At 37.3% G+C, this 26,250-nt stretch overlaps 1 protein-coding gene across 2 annotated transcripts in view; it reads left to right on the top strand.

Annotated features, from left to right (window-relative positions):
* The first annotated feature begins 3,234 nt into the window (after positions 1-3,234).
* Positions 3,235-26,250, top strand: part of LOC112048684 (T-box transcription factor TBX20-like) — a 59,724-nt gene continuing 36,708 nt past the window's right edge. The window contains exons 1-2 of one of the 2 annotated variants that reach the window (XM_024086328.2): positions 3,235-3,735; positions 9,071-9,356. In XM_024086328.2, coding sequence (XP_023942096.2) covers positions 3,531-3,735; positions 9,071-9,356 — 491 coding nt within the window. In that variant the 5' untranslated portion in view covers positions 3,235-3,530. The remainder of the gene's footprint in view (positions 3,736-9,070; positions 9,357-26,250) is intronic. The other variant, XM_024086329.2, reaches the window with a different exon arrangement.

Genomic DNA, 26,250 nt, shown 5'->3' with positions numbered 1-26,250 from the left:
CTTATAACAGTCTCTCCTGCTATTTGTAAATACCGGATGATAATCCGTTTAGAAATTAAAAATTCAAGACCTAACTAATTTACACTTTTAGTTAGTTTATATATGGGTAAACTATAAATGTTTATAATATGTCCTAAGTAGCTATTAAGACATATTATAAATTTATTTACATTATTATTAGAGTATCCTAGATTGGCACGTCTACCTGGCCAGAAAGCAGCCACCTAGCCAAAACACGGGAAAGCAGCAGTTTGCAGCGGGAGGATAATGGCCTTGATGAGGAAAATTCGAGACCCGTAGGTATTTCATCATCATCATCATCATCATCATCATATCAGCCGAAGGCGTCCACTGCAGGAAATAGGCCTTTTGTAGGGACTACCAAACATCACGATACTGAGCCACCTGCATCCAGTGAATCCCTGCGACTCGCTTGATGTCGTCATTCCACCTTCTCACTAGTGCGGGGTCGCTATTCCAGCACTTTGGGACCCCAACGTCCATCGGCTCTTCGAACTATGTGCCCCGCCCATTGCCACTTCAGGTATTTAGCCACGGTAAAAGATAAACCCATGCCCACCATGGTCAAGGTTAAATATGATGAATGCCATCTCCAATAATTGGACCAATGGCAATAATTTTTTTTCAATATATGGTTTATAGGGTAATCATTGACGGTCCCGCTTGATGATCAGACAAGAATATTATTTTTGTCCGATGCCACTGTTGTCGTCTAAGAAGTTAATTTTTACATCAGCTAAATTGTTTTTTTTTTCGAATTTAAATTGTTTTGCTTAGGTATCTACCTACCTATACTTCATACAAGCAACCACACTCTCGACTGCCCCTCCAGCGAAAAACCAGGGTAATTACTTCAGGGTGCAAACCAAAACCTCCTCTGAAAAATTAAATACTTAACTGTGCGTCTTAAAAACGAAAATCCCACTCAAATCGGATCAGTGGGTTTTTAAAAAACAATAAATTTACGAACATACACTTAATATGCATATTGCATAGCTACGTAAGAACGTAATACACAACCTCCTTCTTAAAGTCGGTTAATAAAATAATAGTGTCGAATTGTAGGCGTAGAGTAACTTCCGTTTTGAGCAAAGCTGGCCTAAAACTCTATCGTCTTTCATGCATTCATTTTCCACGCGTTTTTCCGTTAAATGTAGCGAGTTTTTTTAATTCAAAAATGTAGGTACCTATCCTGTTTATATAATTATGTAAAAAATAACCAGTCTTTACTTTGCTAAAGCTCGTTATGATTAGTAATTACGAATCAATGTGACAACTTAACCTATAGATCCAATAACGAAAAATGAAAATGATTATTTTTGCTCTTTATTGCGCAATTGTGATGAGGACCCTTAATTATAAGTTTGAAATAACATGTAGGTTCCTCAGAATCCTCGCTCTTCCTGCTTTGTACTTTAGCAATCATAAAGAATACATTAATGGTAATTGAATTTATCATGCATACCTATAGAAAATATGTGCATGTATGTACCTATGTGTTTGTGTGCATTTTTTTTTATTTAAATTTGTTCCAAATAATTTAATTGAAGTATCTCAACATAAGTACCTAAAATTTTATAAACTTTTTTGCTTAATTTTTGATTTTGAAATGAAATAATTTTTAATATATATATATATATATATATTTGATAGTATACGTAAGTATATTAGATTATTATCAATATCGTTACAGTAGAAAATCGCACGCTTCGCCTCAAAATTGAAGCATCCTCAGGAGAGATGTCTCTACATCGTTGCAAAGTTTGCATCTGAACGATCCAAGACCAATTGATTACTATTAGAAATATTACAGTTTGGCGAATTTACCCTTAGCCCTTACCCATTTGTGGCAAAAAAATAGGTAATAGTGCCAGTATTTCAGAACTGAATTTACTGTTTAGCTTTTTCAACATGACACATTGGCTGTCTCTTTCATGGATAGAATAAATAAATTTCAACAATTACAATATTTCATCCAGAGGCGTAGCTAGGTGGTTCAGGCACCAAGATTCCTGGTACAGATAAAAATGGGGCCCCACTACAATCTTAAACTGGTTAGGTTTTATCACGTAAAAGTATACTTAACGTAAACATGGCAAAATAGAAATACAAAATATAGTTTAACAAAGCTAAGCTACTTTATCATCAGCTCTTATTCTTGCACTGCAGTGCAGGTAATAAATATATTATCAACAGTAACGACATAAATTACAAATACAATTCAGTTTCATCGAGATTTTCTGGTATGATTTTAAGGGCCCTTGAACTTGAGGGCCCCTGGGCACTGCACAGCTTTGCCCCTAGCCTAGCTAGGCCACTGATTTTACCAATTGCCCAAAACCACAAAAAATATTACAAACTACCAGACCATTGTTACCTAACTAACAATATCTGCTAGTTTGTAATATTTTTGTAGGTATTAATTAGCTGTTAGTTTACTGAATTGATTTTCATATACCTAGTCAATAGTCATTATTCATTTATTTCAATTAGGTTTAATTTTGATACAGGGCCCCAAGGCATGCTACGCCACTGGTTTTTAGTAACATATGTTTTCAGTTTTTGTAATTAGTTATTAGTAATTTTTGGTGTTACGTTATTATCAAAAGCATTGATGGTAGTTATGTCTCGCTTAGATATGTTTACATTACGTAAACAACTCCTTTTCTTTAGTCAATCCTAAAAATAGTTAGCACCTTACTCGCATTAAATAATAAATTTAATTTGTTAAGAACACTTACACATACCTTTAGTAAATATGGTATTAGTTTATTTATGATACACACAGACCACTCAAAACATTTTTAACATACAGCACATTTGATGTTTAATGGCCTATAATCTCGAAGTGCCGGCATACATTTCGTATAACATCTGAGAGGCTATTAATTTGATCATACAAATGCAACGCACGAATCAATCGCGACCAACCCATCGGCGGGCTTTTAAAATGCATAAATAGTGAGAATAAGTACTACGATATTGGCTCACTGTTTAACTCGAGCCTTTTCAGTGCCGCGGTGAGCCATTTAGCGAATTTCAATAGTTATCGCGCGGAGAAAAACTCGCGAGAGAGACACGTGGCGAGAAAAAGGGTAAGTGCGAGTGGGATGCACGTAATAAGAAAGAAGTAATAAAAAAGTGGTCGTGTGCGTGGTCGGAGTGTGGTGGCATAGGGCGGGCAGGCCCCTCCCTGCGGCTCGTCGCCGCCTCGCGTCGTCAGTCGAGTTCACATCGCGCCGAGTCACAGCGGTCCGGTCGGTATCGCCTCGCTTTCGCGTAAAAAGTTTCTACGCCACGAAACTTACGATCTCTGTTGTAACACAACTTACTAGTAATTGTCGACTGTTATGCTGAAAGTTTATAAGACGGTCATTTTTGTTGTGTAGTTTTTAGTTGTTGTTTGTGATTTGCTTTTTGTAAAAGACTTGAAACGATTAATAGAAGGTACAGTGGGCGTCAAATAAAGCATTTTAATTCTGGCGAGCTGATTATGGTCTGCGCCACCGATGGGATGTTCAGTCGGTGAGGCTTGGGGCCGCAGGTTCTTGATGCTGCTGCAGGGCGAAGGCCGGGGGCCCGCCATGGAGGAGGAGTGCTCGGTACGGCCCTGCGCCACGGACTTCTCTATCGCGGCCATCATGGCCAGGGACCGCCAGGAGCGGAGGGCCAGGAGGCACAGGGACCCGAGGGAAGACACGCTTACACCACTAGGTTTGTATTCGTATAAAAAGTTTTTAAGATGTGTAACAAAAGAAAACTTTACTAAGGGAGGTATTTTAGAAATTCAATTCTAAATTATAAAACTTTAAGTATCTAATTTTCCTCTAATTGGTAAATTGAAGTAAGGAGAAAATTTATTTTCTTCACAAACCCACATTAGTGTAAAAGTACACCTTTCCTCCATTAAAAAATAAACTTTGGCTGAGTTTGTTGTGGCGTCTTCTCGGACCAAGGAGCTTTGGTAACCTTCGTAACTTTAATTTTAAGTTTTCGACTTTAATTACCACCATTAAATCATGACATAACTTGAGGTGTGTTGTAAACTAAGCGTAATTGAAATAAATTTATTCGGAAATTAAGGTTGTATCTAATTGTAACCCAGTGGCGTAGCTAGCTAACCAGGGCCCTGGTGCAAATAAATAAATGAGTTAGGTTTTATCTAAACTGGTTAGGTTTTATCAAGTAAAAATATTAAATAAATACAATAACATGAAAATGCTAAGCTACTTTACCATCAGCTCATTTTCGTTTTCAAAACTTTAAGTTCAGTTCTATCGCGGTTTTCTGGTAAGGATTTGTGGGCCCCCTGAGCTTGTGAACTCCGCCCCTGGGTATCTACGCTATTGATCTACTTAGATTTAGTTCTAGTTTTCCAGTCTATCATTTTATTTTTTAATTTATTATGTAATAAAATGAAAATTCAACTTAGTATAGTAAAATGCAACTTTGTAACTTTTCAAAAAAATATTGTAACTTTCAAAGAGAGCCTTGATAGCCCAATGGATATGAATGACCTCTGCCTCCGATTCCGGAGGGTGTGGGTTAGAATCCGGCCCGAGGCATGCACCTCCAAATTTTCAGTTGTGTGCATTTTAAGAAATTAAATATCACGAGTTTCAAACGGTGAAGGAAAAGATCGTGAGGAAACTTGCATACATACTAGAGAATTTTCTCAATTCTCTGCGTGTGAGAAATCTGCCAATCCGCATTGGGCCCACGTGGTGGACTATTGGCCTAAACCCTCTTATTCTGAGATCAGACTTGAGCTCAGCCGTGAGCCGAATATGGGTTGATTATGAACTTTTCAAAAGTTCAGTGCACATTTCTTAATATTTCTTCTATAAGAACCTTCTCCTGCATATAATAATTAATTGATCCAGCCGCTCAAGAGTGATGCTGTGACTTGTTAAGGGTTCGTTTTTATAAGGACTCAATAAATTACTGAAAAGCAAAAGGAAATGATTGACCGATCACTTCAAAACTTTTCATCTTACCTAATGTTAGATAATTTAATAATCTCCCTAGACCTGGTTACCCAAAATCGCAGCTTTTGATAGATTGAACAGAGACAATAACTTTTTGTCGCAAGAATAAATATTGCTACTATAAAATCACTAGCTGACCTGGCACATTGTTCTGCCATATAAATTTCTTTTGTAAAAAAAATACTCGAATAGCCATTTTTAAAAAATAGGGGAAGAGACGATCATTCTACAGAAAAATTCAATAAAATCGATCGATCCATTTCGAAGGATACACTCCTCCGAAATGGATTGGATAATTATAATAATGGAATGGCAGACGCCGCGCGGTTTCACCCGCGTAGTTCCCGTTCCCGTAGGAATACGAGGATATAATATAGCCTATAACCTCTTCGGGATAGTGTAACTTCCCATATCGGTTCAGTAGTTTCAGAGTCTATTCAATGCAAACAAACAAATCTTTCCTCTTTATAATATTAGTACTTATGGATAACTAGGCATAACTATAAGATTATTCTTATACTAATATTATATTATATATTAACAATACTACTATAATTATAGGTTAGGGCTAAAATGGTATAATCCCATCATCCGTCGTTGGCAGACTACGCAGGTCATGTCATGCTTTAGTAAGGGGAAGGCTACCTTACTAAAACTTTTTGTTAGATGAATTACTGAGTAGCACATAAGTCATTATTATCTTATATTTGAATGGTCCTTTCCTCTACAAACCTTCCCCTGTGTAGGAGATCATATAATCTATAGACCCACTGTGCTTTGCGGTTGCTGTTTCAATGCGGCGGATTTTGTTTCGCTCCTGAAACTATCATTAGGTTTGCTTTCCATTTAGTCCCATTGTAATCAGCCCCTGGCTGTCCAGAGCGGAAATGCAGCCAGTATTCTTGCCACCATTCCACGTGGGCATGATTTGTATTGTTATTAGGATAAGTTAGCTTAAGTTCCTTATATATGTCTTTCACAATAATACTCGTAAAAAAAGAAACACATTAAGGTTCCTTTTAGATATGCTAGTTCTAACCTCTACTTGAGGTATTGGATAGGAGCAGGCGTTACTTTGTGGAAGTTTATCATGAATAGATAAAAACTTCACGGCTTTTCACGGATGATAGCAAAATAAATAAGTTTTGTTAAGTAAATTGCTTTTATTTATTATTTATTTATTTATTATTATTTAACAAACAACACATTGAAATTAAGCCTAACCATAGTGCAACACAAACCACAGTTAGTTTTACTGTGCACTGGTTATTATTGCATACAATAAATACAATATTTAGGAACAAACAGAACATTATTAACAAACAGAAGAGGATAAATAAACAGATTAACAAACAGAAGAGGATAAATACCAAGAATAATGATTATAGGGTAGTTGAAAAAAAGTGTGAGTGAACCGGTGCTGCGACGCTACACAGGCTGTCCCAAAAAATAATTCTTTAGTTTCCGCTTATGTACGTTCGTGAGTATATTGGTATCTTTTAGAAGATTCTTTACCGCATCCGGAAAATCGTTAAAGATTGTCGGAACAATATATTCCAGCCTTCTCTTACCATACCCATTTATGAAGTTCGGTACATACAATTTACATTTTTTTGAACTTCTTAGTTGTTTATGTTTTATCGATGTAGAATTGTAGATACTAATTCAATGTAGAATGGGTAACCCTCCTTCCTCCTTCCTTCCTCATAATTCCTGGAGTATTTATGGAATATAAAATATACGTACTTACCTATTTGAGATTTTCATCTCATTATCTCATTACTCTTTTTTGGCAACATAAGTAAGCGAGCAAAAGTCCATTTTATTACCTAGTTTATTGTAGTACCTAGTAGTATTTTTATAGTATTTATTACTACTGAGTTTAATCACTTCATTAGTATTGGATAATATTTATTAGGTACAAAATTAACGTGCATAACTTTCATAACTTTTTCGTATCGTTTTCTCGTTATGAAAAGTTTGACCTACAAATACTTCACAAGTACCTAATCTATTGTTTAGTAAATATTTATCAAGACATAGTAAAAATGACGTGGTGTATTTTTTGTCAAGTGCTTATAGTTATTTAGTTATACGATACTAAAACAGAATCAATCCTTATAATTTTTGTCTGGCTGTTTGTCCGGCCTGATTTCTAGAACAGCTGAACCAATTTTGATGGGACTTTCGCTGGTAGATATAAGAGGTTATTGAGCAACAATAGATTGTTTTTTATCACGGAAAATTAATGGTCCTCGCGGGATTTGTCTAAAACTAAATTTCAAAATTATTTTGAACTAATTTTTATTCATGTAAGATATAAGTATATAATATAATAACAGATTAATTAGTATTCTTTTTAGTCATATTATAAAAAAAATATAAAATAATCAAGTATAAAAAAAGATAATATAGGTTATAAATATTTAAGAATTTATATAAATAAAACACCAGGATTACACAATAGCCTGTAGCGTGGGGAAAATAGAATAATAGATCGATGATTGAAACACCAAATTTTAGTATGTTGTAATTTTAAACATCTTACAGATCAACGCAGGTTAGAACGCACGCTAAGAATAATGTTCAAATTGTAAATTCGTGGGTATGACATAAAATCAGGTAAACTACAGAGGTAATGCCTATTATGACTTTGTTTCATTTCAAGCCAGTGAAAATAATTAATTGGTCAAATAAAATCCGAGTCACAGACGAAGGTTTCCCAACTGCGCCAAAGAGGTTGTCATTATATGTATTTAATTATTTATTCATACTTTATTGCACAAAACAAGAACAACAACAGAGAAAACATAGATAACAAGTATATGCAAAGACGGTCTTATTGCATATAGCAATAACTGCCAGAGAACCTTTTCCCAACTGCGCCAAAGAGGTTATCATTATACCTATTTCCAAAGTTTTACCATGTTTCATGGTGATTACATAAAGTTCATAAAAGTAAAAAAATACAATTTGATGATGGATTTGACATACAGACAATTACTGGCAGTGTCTTACATTTTTATTAACACAATAAGAATTGTCAAAATAATAACAGCTTTTTATTATCTACTTGCCATAAAAGTAAATTGCAAATTACCCAAAGTGGTAGGTAAATAACCTTATAATAAAGCTATAGGTATAATAGGTTTACCTTAGTTATGTAATTTACCTTCTGATTGTTCGAGTATATTAGTTGGGTATTTTATTGCAGTTTTTTTCATTTTGTTTATATTTTTATTGGCTGAGTAAATTATTGTTTATTTTTTTATTTCACAATATGTCTTGTAATTTAGCCAATTATCAAGCACCTAATCATTGTTAACAAATTGCCCTGTTAGGGCGAAAGTGGGTCAAATATACCTACTCGTAGTCCATCATCAGTCGTTGGCAGTTAGTCTGTCCTCGTCAAGTCATGTCATGATTTAGTAAGCCGAAGGCAACTTAATAAAACTTTTAATAGAGTCCTATTAATCTCACCTGACGGTAAGTGATGACGCAATCTAAGATGGAAGGATGAAAACCCACACCCCTTTCGGGTTCTACCCGTCATCGTACCGGAACGCTAAATCGCTTGGCAGTACATCTTTGCCGGTAGGGTTTTAACTAGGCACGGCCGAAGCCTCCAGCCAAAAATCAAATTAAATCACTTAAAACACTCTTGTTCAACCTCCACTTGACTTGTACACTTTTACAGAACGATATTGAATAAAATGCATCCAACTTTATGTAATATAAAATCTTTTTAACAATATTATTGAATCGACTTCAAAATCACAAAAATAAACTAAAAAGCGAAAAATAACATCGTATGTGCTACCTTCTGATCAATTTGAAGGCGGCGTTAACACAGTGATGCATTAACACAGTGATGCATTAAGTTATAAACGATACCAATACACAACCCTTTTTAAGTTTCGTCTTTCGGTTTGTCCTAGCTAATCTTTTGAACGGCTGAACCGATTTTAATACTGGAGGATACAAGAGGTTAATGACAATATATAAGATAGGCTCATAATGATGACGTGTCTCACACATTTTTTTTGTTTTATTTTTTCTAGAAAAGTTCGTGGACGCTACAGCATCCGCCTCTGGGTCTCCGTCACCTCCTCTCCCCGAGTATGAGCGCGACTCTCCCGTCGACGTGTCCTCTACGTCGGAAGCTGGCTCGGCGAGCGGCGCGCCGAGCGGCTCGCGCGCCGTCTCCCCCCCGCCCCGCAACCCGCAGCTCGCCGAGCGCTGGTCCAGCGAGGAGATGAGGCACATACAGTGCCACCTGGAGACTAAGGAGCTGTGGGACAAGTTCAATGACCTTGGCACGGAGATGATCATCACTAAGACTGGAAGGTTAGAAGATTTTTTTTTTAATTTATACTTAGAGTAGAGCGGGGCTAAAATGTCCAAATGCAACAGCAATTTCGAAAGAACGGTTACTACAACATTGATGAGTTCCTTAAAGATAAAAGCGCTTGGAGGCCATTGGATCAGCTTCCACCTTCACGCAGGAAATAAAACTATAAGAAATTGAAATTGTTATCAATTGTAAATTATAATACTGTATGACTTTTTCAAAAGAGCAACTGTTGAGTTTCTTGCCGTATCGAGTATCTTCTCAGCAGAACCTGCCTTCCGAACCGGTGGTAGACTCTTTACAAATAGTCAACTGACGTGTCAAAAGTGCTTGTAAACTGAGCCTACTTGAAATAAATGATTTTTGATTTTGATTTTTTTTGATTTTAAGAAAGTGCAAATATACAGTAGGTACAAGTTCTTCTAGATATTGAAAATTTATAGATACAATTTAACCCCTGATCTAGGGGCAAAATTTATTTTATCCCCTAGATATTAAAATAGAGAAAGATGTAATCTGAGTCCATCATTTTATTAAGAATTTTTCAATTCCTTTATTAGAAAATCTAGTTCTAGTCTATCTATTTGTCTTGATCATTCTTTCAATAGGAAGTTTAAAATTTTTCAAGAACTGTTTATTAGTCATACTTATTTATGAAAATATAAATTTTTCGTGTGGTGCATACCTAATATTTAAAAATCGTATTTTACTCGTACACAGCCAACCAAAGAAAGAGTTGGTTTGCATTTGGCTATATTTTTATAAATCTTTGAAGAGGTGCAGATGTCCCTCTCACCTTCTATGATACTCTTGACTTGATTTGCTCTGAATCTCTCGATCTGGTAAATAAATACAAATCTACACTTTGTTAAAATGTTCGTACATACCATAGTATAGAAAACCTCCAATTAAACACACTCCAAATTGCACAGTATTAACTCACGGTGGTAGGTAACGAAAACGTATTGTTTAACGAGATCAAGGCAATATCGAGTTGTCGATAAGGTAGGTGGCACACGGTGGACGCGCGAGGCGTGTCGGTCGCGCGAGGCGTAGCCGTCGCGCCTCGCGGCAGAACAATGGGTAATCGCCGTCGCGACACGAAAATCGGCCGCCCGCGCGAGAAATAAATCGTACATACCCTCACATAAACCTCCACACTCTACGTAATCATAATTACCTATAATATGAGTATTATGAAGGCCAAGACTTCATAAAGATGAAACTCACCTGAAATTGAAAATCAGCGTCGTGAGGCCAATACAGCCTACAGCTATTTTCTTAGAAAACCAATCATTTTCAAATATTTATAGGTAAATGCAGTTTCTTTCTTTCTAATTACCTTGATGACTTATTAGCAAAATTGTCTATAAAAATTTAGATGTACCTACATATTATCACCTTAAGTCATTGTTATCATTTATCATTGTTAGTTGACTACTTCTTCCGAATATAGGCATCTTGTAAACTTCCATATACGACAGTCTTAAACCGCATGCAGTTCTCTAACCCGCTAGATGTCGTTGGGTCAACTAGTATCAACCAACAATGCGCTTTCCGGTGCAGCATCGCTATTCCAGCAAGAGCTAAGCGACTACCATTGTCAGTTTGTACTCACCTTAAATAAAAGTAGGTTATTAGAAATTAAATGCGATTTTTACGAGGTCAGTATGAGAAAAATGTATTGAAACTTATTGTATTTATATTATAATTCAACCTTATCTCATTTTATCGTTTTGTTCTGGTATATCGAATCGTCGATAAGGTAGGTGGCAAACGGTCCGCCGCGCGAAGCGTATCCGTCGCGCCTCGCGGCAGAACAATAGGTATTACCTGTGCTATTACTGACAAGAGATCGCCGGCGACGCGACCAACCAACCGCGCGACTAAATTACCGCGCATAACCTGATTATGTAGGATAGGACTTCGTTGGTCAAGTGATTAACTAGTATTGACCAAAGGGCCTAGTGGCAGTTTGATATTGTGACGATAGTGTTAACGTAAACGCGAATTTCTAAGCAATTGAAACAGCGCCATCTAGTGGGACTACTGCACAACTGTTTCAATTCCTAATAAATTCGCGTTTACGTTAACGCGATAGTAACAGTATGAAAATATTGAAAACCCACTAGGCACACAGGTCCTGGGTTAGACCGAGTACTGGACAATATCATTAATATGTTAGAGAACGTTACATAGTCAAACATCTTAGTTTTACTCGTTCTACTCTGATACCTACTAGCTTTGACTTTTTTTTACTTTGACGGCCTCTGTGGCGCTGCGGTGGATCTACAAGACTGAGGTCCTGGGTTCGATCCAGGTCTGGCTGGTGGGAGGCTTCGGCCGTGGCTATTTACCGCCCTACCGACAAAGGGATTTAGCGTTCCGGTACGATGTCGTGTAGAAACCGAAAGGTTTGTGGATTTTTATCCTCCTCCGAACCAGTTAGCTTCCAACTTAGATTGCATCATCACTTACTATCAGGCGAGATTGTAGTCAAGGGCTAACTTGTAAAAAAAATACCTACTAACTAAAAGGTGTAGTTCGTCTGGTGATAGGCGTAAGAAGTACCGCTATAATATCCTCCCTATATATAATATATCTACGAAATAACGTTATAGTACTTTATAATAATACAATTTAATAAAAATTAAAAAAAAGTTACACAACGCAGATTTTTTTTTAATAATTAGGTAACTGGCTGGCACCATTTCTGTCACCCTTCCAAATAAATGGCAATATAAGGAGCAAGAACAATGAAGGCTCTGTTTCATGGAATATAAAGCCGTATTAGTACCACGCTTATTTATACCTTATAATGTACTCGGGTTAACGACGTCAGTTTTTTCCTTCATGCGTCATAAAAAACGAAATTCGGAAATATTCGGGTCCCATTTTATTATGAAGCAGTGTGTAACAATCACAACGCTCATTAATTTTGTGTTGATTCTTAATAAATCGTTACAAAAAACAAAGCATTTTCCTTTACCTATATAGTATACTTTATCATCATCATTTTCCGAGTCCTAAGGTTGTGTGAAAAAAATCGCTTCTGAATTTTTTTTTCAAAGAATATTTGCAATATCTTTTTAAATATGACCAATATTTAATTCCCCTCCAATCTGTCGGGAAATACTGTGTTAGGAGAGGACCAACGGGGCGGGGATCGAACCTAAATCGAGGCTAAATTAAAATTAGAACATCTATACAAAAAATCGAAAACAGGGGCTTTCAAATTCGCATAGGGAGACATTTACCAAACGGCGTCACGCGGACTTATCCGAGTCGGCCTCGTCGATTAACATAAATCTCGTCAACTAGCCGCCGCGAATGAGCGCCGACCCCTCACGCGTCCTGCTAAACAAACTAAGTTTCGCTATTATCTATACAATGCCTTTAAAAAAAAGAAAATTATAAATATACGTGCAATTGCAAAGTTTGTGATTGCACGTTGTAGAGTCAACATTTCCTGAGGATGCTCCGGTTTCGGGGTGAAACGTACGTAGAGAGTACGTACATATTTTGTCGGACCTGGGTAACGTTGTCGCATGGGTTCGTCGGCTTTTCGCGGATAATAGCAAAATACTTAGTAACTTTTTTTCGTCGTGTTGATTTGCTGACCCCATTGGACTATGGGTTACCGTTTAACGAGTGTTAATAATTAAATTATAATCACCAATTCATTTGTAATCAAATAAAAAAAACATACATACTGCCGAACTTCCTCCTTTTTAAAAGTCGGTTAATAAAATGGGCCTGTACTGTGTTTTCATCCCTGCTTTATCTACTGATGAACTTTTTCAGCAATGAAGTGTAACTTTAATAAAAAAATATTATTGTGTGTTTGTGAGTGTGTGGCTAGCTTAAAGGGACGGTATAACACATTTCCACGCGAGAATGTGTATCGGGGCAACACGACATTCACATGTGACGGCGACGAGGCGCGACGAGGCGCGACGGATCGCGAGCGTCGTCCGCCGAAATAAATCAGCATTATCTCGTGAGATAGCCCCTCGCCCCGCCGTATCGCAGAGCCCTGTTGTGTCGTTCGAAAAAATTAATGACTCGGAAAAACGATTCGCTTATGAGGGATCTTTCAATGTAATTGAATTGCCCCACTGAGATCTGCCGGATTGTCGCACTGCTGAGTCAGGTGCAATCGCTGAGTTCAACGGGTTTAGTGGACACCAGAACGTTGGGTTAAACAAGGACTTATATTTAGCTAGATACCGCAAGCTGTCCATTCAAAAATACACGAAAGATCAGTGCCAAGCTCCTATGTTTGATCGCTAAAGTATTTATAAGGCATTCGAAATGATAAAACTTAACTTTTTCATCAAGCAATGTTTGACAAACAACACCGCAAACTATAATTTTTTTGACGAACATATTTGCTTCGATTTGACAGGAACTTTGATCATTTGCAAGGCGATTTTTGACACAAGTCAAAATTAGTTCATTCGTACTTCAAGACGTGCTTCTCATTTAGCACCCAAGGACCCACGTAAAAGACAACCTAAATCAAAGCTTTTAAAACTGAATGGTTAAATTTGCATACACATCATAAGGGTAAAACTGCAGTGTCGCCAAAACCGAGCACATTAGCCGCATCCACCCCTTGCAGATTATCATAACAAGCGTAATAGAATAATTTATATCTCAGTCGAATCACTGCGCTAATCTTGTGCACATCTAACACGATAAGCTGTTATTAAGCGCCTCTTTTGTTCGCCACTAAACTTTGTTCAACGTGGGACCATTATTCATTCAGTCTGCAAATATTTTGATGTTTTAGACATGGGGTAGGTTAATTTTTAAATTTACTGAACAAATAACGAGAGCTGTACCATGTGCAGCTACAACTTTGGTTACCTCAGTAGTTCCACGGTTATGTGGTCGGATTTAAATCGTAATAAGATCTGGTTACGATGCTCACTTGTTAAATATCGTACTACTTCTAGAATAATATTATGCGATAATTTGGTAAAAGAAAGGTATTTAGATAACAAATTAATCGGTTGTTTTTTCTGAAAAAAAAAAACAGCAATGATCCCGTGCGTTTGATGTATTAAAGGCATTAAAATGCTTATTAATCGATGCAATATTCAAGAATTCGGCTTATTTACGTAATATAAAAAGTTCAACTAATTGGATTGGCACCATGAAAATTCCTTTTACACAGTAGATATTTTGTAAAATCGAACGGAACGAACGTAGATATATGAAAAATATGAATTCAATACAGTCACAACGGAGTCACAAAAACCCACCAGTCTTATAAATCAATTAAATGAAATCGTACGTCGAATGCGATAATAGGTACGTAATCCGCAATCAAAGTTGCTCAAATCTCTAGCGAACACCATTAGAGCCAGATGAAAATAAAATTCAATTTATAACGCTCATAAACCATACTTCCACTATTACTCATATTTGCTCCTTTGATATCGCTTTGATATTAGCGATCGGCGATTGTAAAGTTGTCTTAATTGATTTAAATTAACATGTTTTGATATAAGAGTATCGCCGCGGCAACGGAGCGTGGTTAAGATGTTTGCCGCCGCTGTGTTTGCCAACGATTGTAGTCTAGGAGACTACGAGAATTAAATTAATTAAAGATAAGATAAACGTAACACAAAGTAGTTATAAAACCTTGAAATTGAATTAATCTTCTAACTTTTTTTTCTTAAAATTAGCATACCATATATTCTTGGTTTTCTTTTCACTATACTATGAACACCGACTCGTTAGATAAACTATAAATTGTCAAAGACTAGTAGCTCAAATTTTAATTTTTTGCAGTAGGTAAGTAGTTAAGTAATATTTATCTGCATTAATGAAAAAAAACTTGGCATTAGTGTAAGATTTAACCTTTATTAATAGTTATTATATTTGTTCTTGATATACTCAGATATTGTGAATTTCCTTGCCTATATTTTTCCCTTTATAAACACTTGGATTGGACTGAGTCACTGGGGACTGGGAGGCATTTTATCGCTGAAATGATGAGTTTGACTAATGAGGGCGGTCTGGCTTAGTTAGATGGGTAAGTAATATTAAATACTGTGTGGTTACACCCCTGTGCCATAGCAACACGTTACGGTCAATATTAATACCTAATACTGATCGCTAAAAAATCAAAATAACCTTTTAAATCTACAATTATCAGAGTGGTGGTCCTTGCTTAAAATCCCCTCTTCTACAATGAGAACGCCTGGTCCAGCAGAAGTCGAGTGGTTTTGATTATGTACAATGATGATTAATAATGATGATGACCTTAACAATAATATTAACTGAAAACAAAATTAACGACTGAAGATTAATTATAATCACAAAAACGAAAAGAACATATGTGAGTGTAAGACGACGATTTGAAGAAGTAAGAGTTTAAAACAATTCAAGCGATCTGGCGATCGTCTCCTCGACTACACGTAATCACAGAGTTGGCAGACACCAGCTCCTTTGATTTACTTCTCACCACCGTTTTCTTTTATATAAATTTTTCCCATCCGTATGATAAATAACTTGTACAATATTTTAGTTCGCATAAAAGATTTTTGTATTCTTTGAGACAAAACTGTATTGTGTTCTGATTGTTTATATGAATCTCTTTGATGTTGGTTTCCGCGATTTGGCTCTACGCCTTCAGACTTTTCAATCAATCAATCAATTTATTTATTTGCATTATATGTATACAGGTGGTCGGTAGATGTAGATGGTAAATGTATCTTGCCAATTTGGCATGCAAATTATTTATTAAGTATTTAATGATTCAAATGACAATTAGTCTTTTTAGTGCTCCAGCTGATTTATCATATCATTATCAAATCTAGCCTATTTTATTGACCCGCTACAGGGCCAGGCCTCTCTTACCTTAAGGCCTACAGCTGATTATCATAATCATTATCAAATTAGCCCACTTTAACGGCCTGCGTTAGGCCCAGGGCTTCCTTCCTTACCTTAGAAGAAGGGATCAGCTCTAGCTACAACGAATAACAATTTTAATAATTCGAGATGTTTATAATATGATATGTTAGATATATTTTGTTACACTCACACTACAAGGTTAGGTCTTCCTTTTCTTAAAGGAGAGGGGCTTTGGATCTTAGAAGTATGAAGCTGAAAATTCGTGGGAACGCAGAAAAAATTACGACTCTGTCGATGTTTTACTCTAGTAGTAGGTACTTGTGCAACGTTTCTCTAAACCTGAAAAAAAATACTCTTGCTAAATTACAACTTTCTAGTAGTAATAGTCTCTGCGCTAAACCGTGGACAGACGGATAGATATGGCAAAACTAAAATCATAATTATTATGAGCCAGTACCAAGCCTTGCAAGAGCGAGGATATGGAGCTTAGAACCATCACGCTGCTTCAATGTAGGTTGGCGTGCTTAATGTGATAATGTAACATTCTTTAACGACCACTGTCAAATGGTAATGATAGTGACCGTGACCGGCTTAACACCCGGTCCCGAGGCAAGGCCAACTTCCTAAGAAGAAAGAAACGCTTATTTCAAAACCTTGCCAAGGACTTGAAACCAGAACCTTCTGATACAGTCACGTAGCCTAACCACTGAACCGACGGGGCAAAAACATATTCTAAATTAGTTCAATTCTGGTTTGGTAGTAGATTTTGGTCGTCACCTACATAGTAATATAAAACAAGTTCTACATTCCATTTTAAGTAATAAGGAAACCGCAACCTGCAGGGTTATTATGTAATTTAGTGTACCATTCAAACAATAAGTCACTACATCGTTGAAAAGCTAGTGCTTAAAACTTTTAGATTAAGTTTTGAGCACTAGCTTTTGATCCAATAATCCATCTTTAATCATCTCGAGACGAGAGATTGTAAACCTAACATAAAGTTGGTGAAGAAAACCATCATCAGAACCTCCGATTACAAATTAAAATTTCCTTCAAATGACAGATGAAGTCGGTCGCAGTTATAAAACAGTGATTCAAACATTAGGGCTCCCGCACACGGGCCACCGGCCACAACCACAAAACGCAGCTACCGGTTTTCTTGTAGTTTTCATTCATTTTATATGGACTCGCCGCACACAGTTGACGCCGGTGGCAGCCACTCGCTACAATAGTCGTGGCTCGCACCACTAAACGCCGCCACACGATTATGATACTGCATGTATGGGTTAAAAAGTAGCAGCCACCGACCACAAGTATTGACCACCCGCCACAAGTTGCTGTCGCGCGCTTCAGCTACTTTTGTGGCCCCTTCTTGCTTCTTGTAGCGGCGATTGTGGCTGTCGCGTGTGGCCCGTGTGCGGCGACACTTACCTACTCCCGATGAAAGAGATGACGTGATATGCCAAAAGAATTTTAAACTACATCATCCGGGCGTTAGAGCAATAGAAATTACTTTGATGTCTTTTTTATTTCGCCTCGGCGACGTTTAGATAATGTTTGTTTTTAAAAAATGTCGCTGCGAAAGTGTCTGCTGTGATCTGACACGTTATCGTTGTATATTGCATCTCTATCGTATTGTAACCGCTGAAAACATATTTATTTTCATTATCATCATCATCATCATCATGTCAGCCGATGGACGTCCACTGCAGGACATAGGCCTTTTGTAGGGACTTCCAAACATCACGATACTGAGCCATATGTATCCAGCGAATATCGACTCGCTTGATGTCGTCAGTCCACCTGGTGGGGGGTCGACCAGACCAACACTGCGCTTTGTAGTGCGGGGTCAACATTCCAGCACCTTGGGACCCCAACGTCCATCGGTTCTTCGAACTATGTGCCCCGCCCATTTTCATTATATTTCGCACGAATCAATTAGGTTCAGTAAATTATGTATTACTAGCTGTCGCCCTCATATTCGTCCGCGTAAAACTCTTTTTTCAGGCAACTGCTTTTCTGTTTATCATGTTATAACAAACCCTTTAATCTGGTCATACTACAAACACACGGTCTTTACTATCTTATGTAGGTAGAGTTAGATTCTTCTTTTATTAATACTTGTTGCATTACTAACGACCTGTCACTAAAGGACCATTTCAGTGGGTTTCAAAATTATTCCGGGCTTCACTTTGCCTGATATTTCATTGAAATACTAAAATTTTTTTTACTAAATAATAATTACTTACGAGAATTATAGATAGATTAGATTATTACTGCATTTTTTTCAAGTTGACAGCAAGTAAATAAATTAATTTGCTAATTTCTCGTAATTACCAAATTTCTTTCAGTGTGAAATATCAGTTATAGAGTACTCAGCGCTACTTTTGTAAAAAAGCAAATTATATGAGTATTCGGGTGAACTTGTCGATATTCTCTTTCAGGTACGAGTAACATCACTTTCGCTCTATCTTTTCAAATTGCTTGTCTGTTTTGTTTTCCGCCACCAATCAGCATTGCATTGTTATGGTTGCCAATGTAAACGATTATTAATTTATGATCACAGAATAACACATTGTCGAAAATCTTCCTTGCTTTGCTCTGTAAGCAACGTTCATCGAAATCAAATCAAAAATCATTTATTTCAAAGCTCAGTTTACAAGCACTTTTGACACGTCAGTTGACTATTTGTAAAGATTCTACCACCGGTTCTGCTGAGAAGAAACCGGCAAGAAACTCAACAGTTGCTCATGTCATAAAAATACTCAGCTGAAATAAGCGATAAAATATGTACTAGATAAAGTGAAGTTAATCTAACTCGTTTTACAAGGGCAACACTGCGAACCCAGCACGGACAGTCAGTCGTAGGATCGTACCGTGCCGTGGCCCGCTCGCCATTTGTCGCTCGCTACGATAATTGTTGATATACGATCGCGATCCAACACAGTAATTGTCAACGCTTTATCTTCTAATTGGCTCGCATTTGCCAATGCCAGCGAGCAGTGCTACGCTCGCGATAGTTACATACAAAAAAATGGGTTATCGATTATGTTTACAATCGCAACTATAAACGAAAAAGCTGCCGTAGACACGTCGACGTCGCGCTTTGAATTGCGTAGATTTTGTTTGTAACTGTGTAAATACGTACTACGTAGTCGTACGTTTTCGTTTTAACAAACGCAATAGCGCTTTTGCATGGAATTTTCTTACTAAATAAGTAAGAAAATGTTTTGGTCTTTAATGTATTTTTTTCTAAGTATTGCAAACAATACTATTGGTTAAAAGATAGATAGATACGCATTCAAACGCAAAAATTTCTCTTTATATTTCCTATCTACATTTGTCTTATTTGAGAATGATACTGTAATGTTTTGTCCGCTGGTTCACTATGACTAACCCTGGCCTCGTTCGTTTTGTCGTTGGTATACTTGTATACTACAGACACCAATTTCTGACTGTAAACATGATGAATGTCTGACATTAGAAAAGGAAAAATTAAAAAGGCCAACTAAAAATGAAATCTGCAAAATTGTCAAAACAAATGCCACAAGAATCACTGTCTCAATAGCTTTACAGGTTTGAGGCCGGTCCCAAATCTGAGAGGTTTAAGGTTAATTCACCGGCTATTTGACTGCTGTTGCATCCTTAGAAGCTTTTCACTTGGAAGTGAAATGCCACTATGCGTATGCGTAATATGCGGTTACTATATAAAAAAGTGGTAGGTACGTAACCCCAGCGGAAACAGTAAGTATATCCAACATAAACATACACATGTCTTATGTGCAACAACAGTATCCAACGCGGCGTTCCGTTAAAACTGCGAAGAAGAAAAGCAATTCGCAACGCCAATTTTGAGAACAGTAAAAAGTGAGATTCACAAGTGGAAGTTGAAACGGCGTTTAAGAGCGAGCGAGGGCGGCGCCCACCGGGGGCGAGAAACAATTTGGAGTTTTATCGGCGAGGTGGCGGGTCACCGTGTTACTGCTGATTTATGCGCGCATTAACTGCCGGGCTCGCGCGAACTGCATGGATGGCGGGTCGATCACCCGGACGATTCAGATCTACAGCTTAGAGTTATGATACTTAGCTACTCGTTAATTACTGGTGTCATCGTTTACTTTTTCGCCCATCTATCGCATGTCTATCTGCCACTGAGTTGGTGTAAAGGCACTCGGCATAGCACCCAAGGTTAATACGGTGGCGCCCTTAGTTTCATTGCATCGTCGGTTCAGAGTTCAAGAGTACAGGTTCTTTTGGTAGATGCAATCTAACATTTTTTCCGATTACGTCAGCCATTGTCGGTCAATTATTCTCACGTTTCTGCAGAATATACTTTATTTCTTGTAAAAAATGTTGGCAACCCTAGAGCGAGAGAACGCCACATGACGTCATCTTTTTTCGAGTGTGCAGCCGGCTCCATCGAATTATAAGACGTTATCACGTCAAAAAGAGTTCTTACTTATTCATTGTTTCAAACACTTAAACCCCGCACTCGTATGTGATTGCTAATGCTACGACGTCGGTATTCGATCCACTAAGTTCAGTGAAGTCGACAAAGGTTTAGCTACGCGGCCCTCTGTAGTCTGTAGCGCTCAGCTTACAGTTCCAACTCGTATTAAAGGCTTAGCAAAATATCCGACATTCAGTTCCAAAGATACGGGCTCCCAACTTCGGCACCAACCGTCTCCGGATATTTTAATGTCATTCGAATCCAAAAGCTAATTTCACTAAAACCTTAAATGAAACGAGTTGGCCGGGGCCGGGACGCTCGCACATTATTTAACTTGCTCCCAAGTTTAAATTGAAAACGCCACCAAAACTCTTTACGTAGTCCGAGGCAAATTTTGAACTTTGCCGCTGAATCGGAAATTTCTTTATAAATATCTTATTAAGCTTAAATTCAGTTGGTGTCACGTTGCCGACACTAATTTTATTCGTGAGAGACGCCGTCGGTTCGCGTTCGGGGGGCAGGCGTCAGTGTAAATGTATGCAAACGGGAAACGCGATATTTGACGGAGCTGAAAACGACAAAAGAATTAAGGGGGCCCCCTCCCAGGACCGGAGCGTCGACACCGCCCTCCCTTACCGACACCTCGCGAATTCACTTTGCTTTGTGTCTTATTAAGAGATTAGCTGTCACTCCGGTCGCGATCGCTTTGACGCTCTTTCATTTGAATAAACAGTCTTGTAATAATAATGAACCTTTGTTTGTTTGCCGCAAATTAGCCTGTATTATATGAATTATTTATTTAATACAAGTGTACTTATCCTAGTAGCGTGCACTTCATAGATAACTTATAAAGAGTTATTACGGACCCGTTTTGGAGAAGCATTTTTTTCATTTTGTACAATTTGTACGTTAATGCATACTCTATTTATAAAACTTTGTGCACACCACTGTTAATAGGTGTAAACTAGTAATAAAAACAAGATTACAAAACAATTACTATCGTTAATTAATACTGTACAAAGGTCTATCATACACATCATCATGTAAAAACCACTTGAGTATTTTATTTGTCCACGTTTCCAAAGTACCTACTATGAATGAATGAAAGAATGCAGTCGAGAGCAAAACCTATTGTATATTGCTTTAAGGAGAAGCAAAAAACACGTAAGTAAAACAATGATGAAAAGCTAGGTAATATATATGCGTTTACACAAAACACAACACAATGTGTTCTGAAAAATGTTCGTTTAACCAGGTGACATTTTTATTATTCAGATCTATACCAGTAAAATACTTCTGTATTAGATCCCATTTAGAGTTAATTAATGTACATTTCAGACGACTATTAAATCATTATTTGTTATTTACGAGTAATTATAGGGTCATATCGTACATAAACCAGCACAAATAGTAATTTTGATTGAAAAACAGATATATACTTTGTTACAAACTCGATCCATTTTTAATGGTGGTTCAGAACAACCCTATCCATTTTCTAGGTTATGTGAAGGGAACACATGCATCCTATCTGTACACAGCGTGTAATAGATGTGTGATTCATGTAAATGTACCCTTAGCAAGTGTATTGTGGACTAATCTCACCCCCAACCCCACGCAATATGCCGGGGGAGGCGGGCGCCGTCGAGAAAACGTGTAAACTAATTATGTACATTTTCGTAGCCACTTATTTACATAACCACGGCCTGAACCCCGCTTTCACCGTGAATATTTCATTCGTAATCTTTACTTTGACGGTTTAATATGACAGCTGTTGTTTTGTTTGGAGAAAACTTTTAATTTTCGTCGTTTTCTTTCCGGTGCTATTGTGTGCGCGTCACCGAACGCCTTGCGTTGATAATGATAGGTGATTGTCGTTTTTTCTGATTGTTAAACGCCTGGTTAAGGATGTAATTTTATTTTTTTTATTGTGACTGGTTGTCTGACTTTTAAAAAGGCGTCTATTAGAGGACAACTGTATTATACACATTAATACTCGTACGTAACTTTTTTATGAATTCTTAGTAACTCGCACTGGTTTGGAAGGTGTAGGTAAACCCGTAAAAGGATTATGAGATATTTAGTAATATTTTAGTGGTAATTACTTGTTAAGTACTCTACACACTACCTATATGTAGCTATATATTTTTTTGCTTTCAAGGTCAGGCATGTTTATCCGATCAGGTGTTTGATCCTTAACAATGGTCCTTTTATATCCATGTCCCCCAACTAAATAAAAACCTTTCATGATTTCTTGACAATATGAGTTTAAACATTAATCCCTCATTCGCACGAGAGTTTTTTTAACGGACGTTAAAAAAGCGTTAAAATGTAGTATGAAGTTAAATGAAGGTCTATTTCCAACGCCCAAAATTGAAAATGCAACACTACTCGAAAACAAGCGTTGTGTTTTAAAAACCTGTCGTATGAACATACACTTGGGAACACATTTGTAGTATTTGAACGCTTTTTAACGTCCATTAAAAAAGCTATCGTGCGTATGAGGGCTTAGTATTCAATCGTTGACAGAAATTACAGCATTTACGTTTTTTCTTCGAAACTATAAGTTCTCGTTCGCGTAACAGGAAATCAATAACCTATTAGAGGGTAATGAGTAAGTGGCCATGCGCTTCGCAGTTATTTATACCGCGCCTTCGCGGGAACTAATTTATGGGAGTAAGTACGCGGAAAATGTTTATGTACGCACTCGGCCCCGGCCTCCCCGCGCGGGTGACATCCGGTAGCCTCCCTATGTGCATACAGGAGCATATGTAACCGTGTAATGTGAAACGGTGCCTCAATTATTACTGATCAACATGGCTGGGGACACGCGAACGATTTATGCAGCAATTTTAGTGTAATGACTCTTCCTATCCACTGCTTTCAAAGAGATTGCTGTACACAATCTAAACTTGTATGATACCTACAATTTTTTTATACGTAGTAAGTGATAGTAATTTTCCGGACAGCTTCTTCTACAAATAGTCCTACTACTCATTTAAAAAGGTGCTTCTGAACGATGTAGAACACGACGATTTTAACTCACTGAAAACCAGCTGTAAGAAGTATTTTGAGCATATATACCCTAACTTTGTAAGTGGTCTGAACAAGGTTATTAACTTAAATAAACACTATTCCCACAAATTGTACAAAATGGAAAAATATTTTTCCAATGAGTTCGTAACGAGTGATAAGGCAAGGCAGTGCACTTTACCATCTATAAATTGAACGCATGTGACGTCTATAAAATTCTATTAACTATTTTAGCCTTAGAGAGCACTCCATCTAAACCTCGAACTTCCCTCTGGCAAAGCTTCTGGACTCGCCTTAAACCGTCCGATGCCTCTGCTCCCTCAAAAAGCCCACAACAAATACACATTCAGAAAAAATCGCTATAGAACTAAAGCATTGTTGGTACAACTATCCCATCCTCACTCTCAACAATATATACTCTGCATTCTATGCTTCCTCATTATATCAGACAGATCGCCTTAACCTGAGATTGTGGTAACCACTAAATAGGACCTGTTTGACGAAGCAGATATGAGAATACGATTTGACTGAGTGTGATCATTAGGATCGACGATTTACGAAATCTCAAAGGAAAGATAACACTAATACGAGTAAAATTAAATAGACATTTAAAATTTAGAACAAAGTACACAACAATTAAGACTTTGAGATTTAATTTAAATGTGGGTAGTCCTTTGTTACAATGTATTTAATGCGATAAACCTTTGATGTTGTTTCGAGGAACACTGCACCGATCGACACCTCGAATGCGTTAATATCTGTGTACAGTCGCACTTGTTGGCAGATTTAGAATCTGTTTGTAATATTACGATATCACGCTTGTTTGCCGAGTAACGAAGTGTTTTTTTTTTATTTAGTATCTTGATTAAGTGTTGTACCGGCGGGTAGGTGTGGGTAGGTAGGCACATCTATGTAATTGCTCTTTTGCTGAGCAATGCAGTTGTCTGATTATTTATTGAGATGATGTATTAATTTTTTTTATTAGCGTTACGGGTTATGTAAAGCCGGGTAGGCGTGGGTAGGTAGGAACAGCAACGTAAATCCTTAGTGATATTACGAGTATACGAAAATTAGTTTTTGTAGATTCGTTTATTACGCATTTACTCTTTTACATTAAAACAACTGAACATCCTGAATCCATATTTTATATACGTATCCATTATTAGGTACATTAACTCCTTTGTCCAAAGGTTGTCTAGGCAGATATTGGAATAAACAATACGACCGCCTTTGCATATATTTGAATACTATGTTTTCTTCTATTTTTTTTGTTATTGTTTTTCTTATGTGGAATAAAGTATATATAAAAAAAATTAAAATAAGTAGATCTGTAATGTATATTCAGGATGTATCAGAGTTACTGAAAATTACAAGTACCTGTCATCCAAAAAAACATTGCTCCCCGAAGGGTTGATTTGTAACACGAGCGAAGCCGCGACAAATAGGTACCTAAATAAAAACACTATCTAAAGTAAAACTCCTACAGCCAAGTAGCTAAGCAAGTAGTGAGTGTATAAATGCAGTCGTTATCAAGCCACGGGCTATGTACGGCGGTAGGTGCGGGTAGGTGCGGGTAGGTAGGCACATCAACGTCTGGCGGGAACGTGCCCTATGTCTGCGGCCGGTAATGTCGTCGGGGGGAGGGGGCGCACGTACGGGCTGTTAAACGCGACATGTCAGCGAGGGTGGAGCCTCCTCCAGCGATGGAGGACCGTTGATTGTGTCATGACCTTGCTTCATTGTTGGATTACACTCCAAATTTTCATTTCATATTTGCGCGCTGATAGAAAGTAATTAGGTATTGTATTTAGGATTTGTATACGTAGATAAATAGAGCCATTAAGTCGAAGCTAGAAGCAAAAGTTTCAGATGTGATTCGATTATTTTTATAAACTTTATAGAAGATCTCCATCGGAGCTCTTAATGTTGTACAACTAATAAGTAAGTATTTTAATGAAAATTCATGTGATTATTTTTTGTATTTCACGATTGATAATTGATGTTTTGTGTGACATGTATTCCTCATTACTGAGATCGTAGTTACCTCGGAAACCTATAAAAACGTGAAGTGATCATTACTAGATTTACTTAGCTATAGTTATTTCTGTAGTGATTTAATTAGTAACTATTAAATTTAATGCTTTCATTTATTCGTCGCACCCTCTAGCTGTCCTACGTAAGCTACATATAAACCTTTCTATCGATAAATTAATCGGCACATAAAAGGAATTAATGATTCGTCGATTCTCGACGTGTTTAAAGTTACGCCTCACCGTACAAGCGCGAGTTTACGCCGCACCGACCGAAACGAAAACATCCTAACTATAGACTGCACGCATTGCGCTGGCCCTAAACGTCACAGTTTAATAATATACCTATTAATAGACCTGCAGGAGTAACAGGCCTGGTCACGCCCGTTCTCCAGGATTAATAGCAATTTTGTGTCATTAGATAACAATAAATGACAACCTGTTAACGTAGCAGAATGTGTAAAAGGTAATGAAAGGTAATTTGAAGACTTTTCAACACTGTATCTTACCTTA

This window comes from Bicyclus anynana, chromosome 3, assembly GCF_947172395.1.
Source record: "Bicyclus anynana chromosome 3, ilBicAnyn1.1, whole genome shotgun sequence".
NCBI classification, from domain to species: domain Eukaryota; kingdom Metazoa; phylum Arthropoda; class Insecta; order Lepidoptera; family Nymphalidae; genus Bicyclus; species Bicyclus anynana.
This window is presented reverse-complemented; position numbering and strand designations above follow the sequence as displayed.